The sequence below is a fragment of the Rutidosis leptorrhynchoides genome, chromosome 2 (assembly GCF_046630445.1).
Source record: "Rutidosis leptorrhynchoides isolate AG116_Rl617_1_P2 chromosome 2, CSIRO_AGI_Rlap_v1, whole genome shotgun sequence".
Classification (NCBI taxonomy): Eukaryota; Viridiplantae; Streptophyta; class Magnoliopsida; order Asterales; family Asteraceae; genus Rutidosis; species Rutidosis leptorrhynchoides.
Window position 1 is genome coordinate 196,455,571 of NC_092334.1, and position 11,477 is coordinate 196,467,047.

Sequence of the window (11,477 nt, forward strand, 5' to 3'; positions counted from 1 at the left end):
GATGGTGTCACATAGCCGTTTTGTGACCAAGGTTGTGGGACTTAGCCGTATTAGTCCATGTTTTGTACTAAGGCACATAGCCGTGTTTGTGCATTTAGTGGCAAGTAATAGCCGTGTTTGTGTATTTAGTGGCAAGTAATAGCCGTGTTTTACTCCCACGTTGTTATTTGAGTTACCCGTACACATAGCCGTGTTGGTGTACGAAAGCGTGAGTAATAGCCGTGTTCTACTCACATTGAGCAAGTGATGCCATAGCCGTTTTTGGAACACTTGAGGGGTGATGCCATAGCCGTTTTTGGAACACCTCGGGGGGTTAGCATGCCATAGCCGTTTTTGGAAGCTAACGAATGTTATGAACATCGATGACTTGATTCGCGAAGTCGTTCCCCTAGCGAAGAGATTGGTTAACCATGAATTGTAATTGTTGATGCTAGCATTTAATTTGATTTATTATATATATATTTATTTATGCTAATGATGTTGCTAGTTGTACGGTTTGACGTTACTAGCTATTGATTGCTTATGAGGTTGCTAGTTATACGATTTGATGATACTAGCGTTTGGTACGATGAGGTAAGTGATTTATGTGTATTTATGTGATGTCGTGGATGCGAGTAGGTAAGTTGTATATGCATGTATATATTTATTCTACTCACTAAGCATTAGCTTACCCTCTCGTTGTTGACTCTTTTTATAGATTGCATGCGGATTGGTGGCTCGGGTAAGCGCGAGGACTAGAAGACTTGCATAGTTTGCTTTAGAGACTTGCTTTTGGATTGTTTAGGATTGGGTAGCGTATCCCCAATCGCCATGCTCGGCTTCGTTTTGTATTAAAAGTCTTATGGTCAAATATTGCATTTTGGTACTCAAGGGGTAATTTGGGTCGATGTGGGACCCGCTTCGTAAATTTGATTTTATTAATTAAACGTGCTAGTTTTTCATATAGGAAGTCATGGTTAAAAGCGTTTTAGCTAAATGTGTCGGGAACTAGTCAAACATTTTCATTAAATTGACTTCCGGGGACAGCGGGCTGTCCAGGTGGTTTGGCGCGCCGCGCGGCCACCTGGCGCGCCGCGCAGATGGCCTGCACCAGAAATTTTTTTTTTTTGTTTGAAATTTCGTCGTGTTTGGTCGGTTACGGTTTGGGTTGTTACACCAACTGGTTCCAAAGTCAATCACGCATGCCCGTAACATGTCTTCCAATGTTTGTATTGTTCTTTCACTTTGACCATCTGTCTGTGGGTGATAAGCGGTGCTCATATCTAATCGAGTTCCCAATGCTTTTTGTAATGACTGCCAGAAACGTGATGTGAATCGGGTGTCGCGATCAGATATGATAGAGATGGGTACACCATGCCTGGAAACTACTTCCTTCAAATATAGGCGTGCTAATTTCTCCATACTGTCTGTCTCCTTTATTGGTAGAAAGTGAGCTGATTTAGTTAGACGATCAACTATCACCCAAATAGTATCATGACTACTTGCAGTCCTTGGCAATTTCGTAATGAAATCCATGGTTATTCTTTCCCATTTCCACTGCGGAATTTCTGGTTGTTGCAGTAATCCTGACGGCTTTTGGTGCTCAGCTTTGACCTTTGCACACGTTAAACATTTGCTTACATAAGTAGCAATTTCTGTTTTCATATTAGGCCACCAATAAAACTTCTTGAGATCGTGGTACATTTTTCCGTTTCCTGGGTGAATTGAGTACCTCGTTTTGTGTGCTTCATCCAGTACTAGTTGCCTTAGGTTACCATGTTTTGGTACCCATATCCTACCAGCAAAATACAGGGTTCCATCGGCTTTTTCTTCAAGTTGTTTTTCTAACCCTTTGCTTATTTCGCCTTTTCCGTTTTCTTCTTTTAAAGCCTCTAACTGTGCTGCTTGAATTTGTTTTGTGAGATCAGTACGAATTGTAATATTCAAAGCTCGGACCCTAAGAGGTTTTACTCTTTCTTTTCGACTTAGGGCATCAGCTACAACATTAGCCTTTCCGGGGTGGTAACGGATTTCACAATCGTAATCGTTTAACAACTCTACCCAGCGACGTTGCCTCATATTGAGTTGTTTTTGATCAAAAATATGCTGAAGACTCTTATGGTCGGTGTACACTGTACACTTGGTGCCATATAGATAGTGTCTCCATATTTTGAGTGCAAAAACTACTGCTCCAAGTTCTAAATCGTGCGTCGTATAGTTCTTTTCATGAATTTTTAGTTGTCGTGAGGCATATGCGATGACTTTTGTGCGTTGCATTAATACACATCCTAAACCTTGGCGTGAAGCATCACAATAGATCACGAAATCATCATTTCCTTCTGGTAATGACAAAATGGGTGCAGACGTTAACTTCTTCTTTAATAACTGGAATGAGGATTCCTGTTCCGTGGACCAATCATACTTCTTTCCCTTTTGAGTCAATGCAGTTAAGGGTTTGGCGATTCTAGAGAAATCTTGAATGAATCTTCGGTAGTAACCAGCAAGACCTAAGAATTGGCGGATTTGTGTTGGAGTCTTCGGTGTTTCCCATTTACTAATGGCTTCGATCTTGGCGGGGTCAACTTTAATTCCATGTTTACTGACAACATGGCCCAAAAATTGTACTTCTTGTAACCAGAAATCACACTTCGAAAATTTTGCGTACAATTCTTCTTTCTTGAGTATCTCTAGTACCAGTCTTAAGTGTTGCTCATGTTCTTCCTTGTTCTTCGAGTAAATCAATATGTCGTCGATAAAAACAATGACAAATTTGTCTAAATACGGTCTACAGATGCGATTCATTAGATCCATGAATACTGCTGGAGCATTAGTCAATCCAAAAGGCATGACTAAAAATTCATAGTGACCGTAACGGGTTCTGAACGCTGTTTTAGGAACATCTTCTTCCTTCACTCTCAGCTGATGATATCTGGAGCGTAGATCAATCTTAGAATAAACACTTGATCCTTGCAATTGATCAAACAAATCATCAATCCTCGGTAATGGGTACCGATTCTTGATCGTTAATTTGTTTAATTCTCGGTAATCTATGCACATTCTCATAGATCCATCCTTCTTCTTGACGAACAGAATAGGAGCACCCCAAGGTGAAAAACTAGGACGAATAAATCCACGGTCCGATAATTCTTGCAACTGGTCTTGTAATTCTTGCATTTCTGAAGGTGCAAGTCTATATGGAGATCGGGCTACAGGTGCAGCTCCTGGTATGAGATCAATCTGGAATTCTACACATCTGTGTGGAGGTAGCCCCGGTAATTCTTCTGGAAATACTCCGGGATATTCTCTTACAACCGGCATGTCATTAATGCTTCTTTCTTCAGTATCGATCTTCTTTACATGTGCCAGAATAGCATAACAACCTTTTCTTATAAGTTTCTGGGCCTTCATACAGCTGATAAAGTTCAGCTTTGAGTTGCTCTTCTCCCCATAAATCATTAATGACGTTTCATCCTTACGAGGGATGCGGATTGCTTTCTCAGCGCAAACAACTTCCGCTCTTGTTTTGGACATCCAGTCCATGCCAACGATTACGTCAAAACTTCCTAGTTCTACGGGTATCAAATCGATTTTGAAGGTTTCACCAGCGAGATTCATTTCGCAACCATGGCAAATTTTATCGGCTTTTATCAGTTTACCATTAGCTAATTCAATAGTATATTTATCGTCTAGAGGTAATGATGCACATTTTAGTTTAAAACTAAAGTCTTTACACATATAACTTCTATCAGCACCCGTATCAAACATAATAGAAGCTAGTTGATTATTAACGGTAAACGTACCCGTGACAAGATTAGGATCCTCACGTGCTTTACTGGCACTAACATTAAATGCCCTCCCACGTGCGGGTTCTTTGTTCTTCTCCTTATCAGGGCATTGATTTATAAAGTGACCAGACTTCCCGCATCCATAACATTTCTTGACATCGGTCAATTTTGTCTTTACTTCAGAAACGGTGGCATAACAATCTTTCGCCACATGTCCTTTCTTGTTGCACTTATCACAGACCACTTGGCAATAGCCTGCATGATGTGTGTAACACCTTTTGCAGAACGGATGAGGTCCCTTATAGTTTGGACTTGCAGTTGCCCCATCTTGTTTACCTTTAAAAGTTTCTTGTTTCTTCAGGTGAGTACTTTTACCCTTATAGTCTTCCCATTTCCTCTTTCCTTCAGTTGTCTTGACTTCGGTAATTGGTGCCTTAATCGAACTCTCTGTGATCTGGTCCATGAGTTGGTGTGCCATTGTCATGGCTTCCTGCATCGTATTTGGTTTGGACGATGTAACATTTCCTTTGATATTGATCGATAAACCGTCAATATACATTTCTATCTTTCGTTTCTCGTTTGGCACCAATTCGGGACACAACAAGGCTAGTTCCATGAAACGCTTTTCATAGTTATTGAGATTCGCGCCGATAACCTTCAGATTACGTAACTCAGATTCCATTTTTCTGATCTCGTTTCGAGGACAGTACTCCTCGATTAGCATCTTTTTCAGTTCTTCCCAAGAGATATCATATGCCGTATCTATTCCTTCTGCTTTAGCATAATTGTTCCACCAAGTAAGTGCACCGTCTTGCAACGTACACGAAGCATACTTTGACTTGTCTCCGTTCGCACAATTACTGATTTTGAAAACGGACTCCATCTTTTCAAACCATCGGGTTAGACCGACTGGTCCCTCAGTTCCACTAAACGTCTGTGGTTTGCATCCTTGAAAAGTTTTATATGAGCATCCGTTTCGTGAGTTTGTGTTTACGGCTGCTGCTTTGGCTGCTGCTTCGGCTGTTGCTTTTGCTGCCTCGGCTGCAGCAATTCTTTCATTCACACGTTTCTCGACTAGTTGCTCAAACTCAGCATCCGACATTTGAGACATGTTTCTTCAATAAACACAACAGATATAATTTAATCATATAGAATATTATAGGTAAAATGAGTTGTCAATATTTAATCGTAGCATATTAATAATATGAACCGATTATTATAAAAGCCTTTTCTTCTTATTAGCATTTTATAATTATACCTATATCTAAATGGTGTAGTTTAAATGAATAGTCCTATTCATTTACCCACTTTCACCAAACTTAACCCCTTACCTTTTAATTAAAATACAAATCGAACCCCCCACTTTGTACGTTTATTTTCCCCTAAATTTCACAAGCTTAACCCCCACCTTTTATTAAAATACAAACCAAACCCCCACCTACTTTGTACGTTTATTTTCCCCTAAATTTCACAAGCTTAACCCCACCTTTTATTAAAATACAAACCAAACCCCCACTTTACTAACTTTTTTTTTAATGGTGTAGTGTAAATGAATAGTCCTATTCATTTACCCACTTTCAACAAACTTAACCCCTTACCTTTTAATTAAAATACAAATCGAACCCCCCACTTTGTACGTTTATTTTCCCCTAAATTTCACAAGCTTAACCCCCACCTTTTATTAAAATACAAACCAAACCCCCACTTTACTAATTTTTTTTTTTTTTTTACTCATATTCAATTTTCACAAACTTAACCCTCTAACTTTTATTAAAATACAAATCGAACCCCCACTTTATACGTAAAGTTTTTTCAAATTTCACAAACTTAACCCACTAACTTTTATTAAAATACAAATCGAACCCCCACTTTACTAACTTTTTCTTTTTAAAATAAAACCCGAACGCTAAAAGAAGCAACTTTCACAAAAGGAACAACCCTTCAATGTTATGTCGAAAAAAATTCTTTTTTACAAAATAGATAAAGACTTTTTTTTAACTCGCATTCAAAACGGAGCCCCAGCGCGAAGCGAGGGCTCCACAACTAGTTATTTCTAGGGTATTACCTACCCGTTAAGTTCATACATAATAGCTAGTACAAGGAATTAACTACTAAAATCCTAATAATATTCCACTATGAAAATTATAGCGAGTTACTACATTATTATGTAATAATAATAATAAGTAGTAATAATACAAATAATCATTCCATGCATTTATTATTAATAAACCAAAATAATACAATACCATACAATACTGATATTTTACATATGCTTATTTTACATAACAAGATAGAGTAGCACACATAAGCAATAAAATAGCGCATGGAAGATTTATGGTTGCGAGGTCGTTCATTCAGAACTATCAGAAACTTCTTCCCATTTGGTTCTCTCTGCCAATTGTTTGTGTGCACATGGTCCGACAGACATTCTGGCAGTGTATTTTATTTTTAGTTGGGGTTTTGAGGTACCCGTTACCTCAGTGGGTTTAATACAATAAGGGTGGTTACGGATCGAATGGTCCTGTTCTTTTTTAATAATTAAGGACATTTTATTATTGTGGTTGTTTTTATTATCTATAGCAAGTTGGAATTTCTCCTTAGTGATCTCTTTTATTTCATTAGCGAAATCCTCCTCCTTACTGATCTCGTCTGATGACGAACTGTCTGAGTCATGTGTAGGAGAATATGATGACGAACTGCAAGAATATGTACCGGTGGTCATGAACCGAAATCTGCCAGGCGTAATCGGCACAACCCGCCCGTCGGCGGTATATCTGGACCAATGTCCATATTTGTTTAGAAATGGACGATCCTCGTTTACTCCAGGGATCATGGGTCCATGCCAACGATACTGTGGCTCCGGAAAACTAGAGTTGGGTGGAGCTGGAACCTCCTCTGGGTTTACCGGGAGTTGAGATTCCCCGGCTAACACAATTTCTTCTTTAATAGGTATTGGAACGCCCTTTTCAGTTGTGGATAGAATAGATTCAGTGTCCGATTTCGAGTCGTACAAAATGATAGGATTAGAGGAAGTCATCTATCACATAATTGAAACAACAATTACGTTAGCATATAAATATATTACATATAATGTTTTTGACCAAATGATATGCAAAAATCAGTAAAAACAAATATGGTCATAGTCCAGACTCACTAATGCATCCTAACAATTACCAGTTAAACACACTAATGTAATTTCTGGTTCCCTATGACCTCAAGCTCGGATACCAACTGTAACGACCCGTCAAAATCGCTATTGACGCGGCACGTTAATCATTGATTCCACAGTGAGGTTTTGACCTCTATATGATACGTTTTGATAAAATATTGCATTCATTAAAATAAGTGACTTTCTAAACATAGAAAGTTATAAACATGTGGGCAAGTGCTTAGGTATAAGCAAAACCCCGAAATACATAAGTCTTTAATTTACAGGTTGACATCACAGTCCAATTATTTATTACACAACGCAGTTTTATTTTGAATGCAATAAACTTTGTACAAAGCATGAGAGACTCCATGCAGGCAACAAGCACATCACAGCGGAAGCATTCTAAGGACCTGAGAATAAAACATGCTAAAAAGTCAACACGAATGTTGGTGAGTTATAGGTTTAATTGCTCGAGTCATAAACATGTATAAAGATAGACCACAAGATTTCATCAAAAGTTTATCAATAGATTCTACGTAACAGAGCACCCTGGTAACTAAACTTAACGCTATAGTGATAATTACCCCATTCGTTTTAATACACGCAAACCAACGTGTCTTAAACTCAAATAACATACGTCCGTTAAAAGGCTAGCGCTCTAGCTCGGACGGGGATGTCAAGCCCTATGGATCCATATACAATTATTCGCGCCCACCAGTCCAAATCCTATGTACTGGCAGCTACTAGTTACCAAAGCTAAGGGATTTTCGGTTTAACTCAGTGTAGAATTTTGTATGTAGCACTGTAGCAAAATACGGTTTCACTGTAGCAAATAGTGTTTTACTGTAGCAAAGTCATTTTTACTGTAGCAATTAATGTTTTACTGTAGGAAAGTCGTTTTTGCTTGTACATCTTATAATATATATATATATATACATACATATATGTATATTTACATAATATTAAATCATAAAGAGAATTGGTTTAAATTAGTCGAAATTTTTCGGGTCATCACAGAAACTGATAAGATGGAGAAATTGTCACAACTTTACATCAAAGAGATTGTCTCACGACATGGAGTCCCTATTTCTATCATTTCTGATCGCGATAGTCGATTCACTTCTAGATTCTGGAAAACTTTACAATCTGCTCTTGGAACTAAACTCGACATGAGTACCGCTTATCATCCGCAAACTGATGGCCAAACTGAACGAACCATTCAAACATTTGAAGATATGCTTCGTGCTTGTGTTATCGACTTCAGCAAAGGTTGGGACAGACATCTGCCCTTGGCTGAATTTTCTTACAACAACAGTTACCACTCAAGTATTAAGGTTGCACCTTTTGAAGCCTTATACGGACGAAAATGTAGATCACCCCTATGTTGGGATGAACTAGAGGACAGACAATTGACTAGTCCTGAAATCATACATGAAACTACCGAAAAGATCGTACAAATTAAGAAACGATTGGAAACTTTCCGCAGCCGACAGAAGAGCTATGCTGATAAACGTCGAAAGGATTTGGAATTCCAAGTTGGTGATAAAGTCATGTTGAAAGTATCCCCTTGGAAAGACGTCATTCGTTTTGGTAAACGAAGCAAACTAAGTCCGCGTTTTGTTGGACCTTTCAAGATTACTGAGAGAATTGGTCCCGTGGCGTATCGATTAGAACTACCTGCTGAGCTTAGTAGAGTACACGACGTAGTTCACATCTCGAACCTGAAAAAGTGTCTTGCTGATGACCCACTTGTTATTCCTTTGGATGATCTCCGCATTGATGATAAAATGCACTTCATCGAAGAACCTATTGAAGTTATGGATCGTGAGATTAAACGCTTGAAACAAAGCAACATTCCCATTGTTAAGATCCGTTGGAATTCACGACGTGGCCCCGAGTATACCTGGGAACGTGAAGACCAAATGAAACGGAAATATCCCCACCTCTTCTCAACCGCCGATGCATCCGAGAAGTCTACTTGAAACTTCGGGACGAAGTTTTCTTTAACGGGGAGGTACTATAACAACCCTCACATTTTCATACTTGAATTGACTAATTTGCCTATAGGGTTGTTATCCATACGTAATATATAATTAAATTCGACGTTGATCAAATATTTATTTTTAGTCGACACGTTCTGTTAACTAAAGTTTACACTAATTATATAAAATAACTTTAGTTAATATTAATGCGTATTATATTTAAAACTATATGTAACATAATTATTTATTAAATGGACACAAGCTCAAATTAAGGATATTTTAGTCCTTTTAATAGGCTCTGGGACTGAATGTAACAACACATGCCTTTTTAGGTACTGAACATGCAAAAAAACTTACAAAGGGACTTAAACTGTAGAATACCCTATAAAACAGGGACCATTTTTGTAATTTACTTTTGAATCCTCTTGGCCAAAGGAACTTTTTTTTTTTTTTGAAGTACTAGATTCTCAGCAAGCCTTAAGCTTATGAATACTCAAATTTAAGCTTTCTTTCCCTTTGTAGAACTATGGTCATCGTGATCGCTCAAGTCAACCGGTTCAGCAACTTGGCTCGTATTCAGGTGGACCACCACCTCAACAACAATCGGTTCACCAATTTCATCCTTCTGATCGCTTTTACTCTCCTCAAAACCAGTCCTTTATCCAAATGATCGATTCAACATTGTCGTCTGCTCAGTTGCCTACTAAAGTTCACCAAACTGGACTAGGAAACCACCAACAAGCCCACCACTATAACAAGGCCTCTGTTACTCAACGAGTTACCCAGAACATGAGCTGGACCCCACCTGTTTCTGCCCCACTCTACACTCCAAGATCAACCATGTCCACACCATTATCGCAAGCACAAAGAGGTATACTCTACTACTCTTCTTCATATAAATTTTAGTGTATACGCTATATACTTTCACTTTTGTTCCAATATAAGCTATATACCCAATAAAATACCAATGTAGGCTTATATAATTTCAAAAAGTAAGCTAATATGAACACATTGAACTTGATAACCGGATAAAATAAAAATGAGCTGACGTGACATCTTTGTGGATAATGTAGTTAGTGGTACATTGGAACAAATCATTTTTGTATATAGCCTACATCGAAACACAAATGAAAGGATATAACCTAATTGTAGCCATATAAAATAAGAAACAAATGTTAAAAAATTGATTTTACCGGTTCAGCAGGTAGCCTACATTAGAATACTTATTGAAAGTATGTAACCTACTAGTGGCGGAAGATTGTGTAACCCAAAGGGGGTATCTGTCCCACCTGGATTTAACGGGGAAAATATTTTTTACAATAAAAGATTTTTTTTACCAAAAAATAAGGCTTTTTTTAGTGTTTACCCCTGCTTACAATTAAAAAATAATTAAATTTTCACCCCCGCCCATCTGTATCCGGGTTCAAGTTCCGCCACTGTAACCTACACTGGTATTTTATTGGGTATATAGCATACATTGGAACAAAAGTGAAATTATATAGCGTATTTATAGCTTTAATCCTAAACTTTGAATAAATTGTAAGTGACGTATCGTTTTTAAACGAGCCGGGAGTGGCCTGCACGTTACTGTGGGAAATAGTGTTGCTATATTCCTTTAAGCAAAAAAGAAATTAAAATAGAATAATGACATCATATTGACGTCAGCTTCCAAAAAGAAGGAAAAATAAAATACCCTTGCTAGTGAACAGTATCAGACGGAACAGTTCAATGGGTAAAATGACGTGGATGGTGGCAACAATTAGTATATTTTTAAATTAAATTTGAAATTTGGTGTTACCTCATTGTATCTTGGTATTGTATATCCAGGTCAAGCTCAAGGTGTGTTGGAGGGTTCAACGAATGCACCAGGTGTAGGCACCAACTGGCGACAAACTAGACGCAGCAGCATGCGTGGAAGCTTGTCAGGTGAGGCTCTAGAAGATCCTGTTTATCAACAGATGTTGGTTCTGCCAACACAACCCGTACAAGCTGCTGGACCGTCAGATTTTAACGCTTCTAGACCTTTTATACCGTCCAATCTGCAAGTGTTGATGGAAAATACTAGAAATGGTCACGTTAATCGTGACGGTTCAAGTGGCAGGGGGTGTTAGATGGCGGTAGTGAATGTGATGGTGGTGGAGTTTAACCTTAATATGATGGTGATGTACTCTAATCTTATAATTAGGATATGGAAAAGGGTATGAATAGAAAACATGGCCACTTTTGTATCTAGTGACTAATGGCTGTGTAACTGCAAACTCTGATTTCATTTTGGTTCCCAAACTCTCTTCCACTTGGTAACACTCTCTTTTACATTTGATTATATGATATGATAATATGCAGTATTTGGGGACATGTTACCACTGATTTTGTTATTACACATAAATGGATAGATACCAGATGATCTCTATTAATCATGTGCATACTCGCATAATTGCGTACTATGCGCATGCAATCCTAATTACAGGCATAATGTAATTATATATAAGTGCGCCGACTTAGTCTCCATGCCGTATGGCTCACGCATACAGGGTATAGCCGCACACTTATGATGCACGTGTACCATTGAATGCGACCTTT

At 38.3% G+C, this 11,477-nt stretch overlaps 1 protein-coding gene across 1 annotated transcript in view; it reads left to right on the plus strand.

Annotated features, from left to right (window-relative positions):
• The window catches only part of LOC139891625 (E4 SUMO-protein ligase PIAL2-like), a 29,393-nt gene extending 18,198 nt beyond the window's left edge, over positions 1-11,195 (plus strand). Inside the window, exons 16-17 of the mRNA XM_071874604.1 lie at positions 9,420-9,768; positions 10,725-11,195. Coding sequence (XP_071730705.1) covers positions 9,420-9,768; positions 10,725-11,008 — 633 coding nt within the window. The 3' untranslated portion in view covers positions 11,009-11,195. The remainder of the gene's footprint in view (positions 1-9,419; positions 9,769-10,724) is intronic.
• Positions 11,196-11,477: the final 282 nt, after the last annotated feature.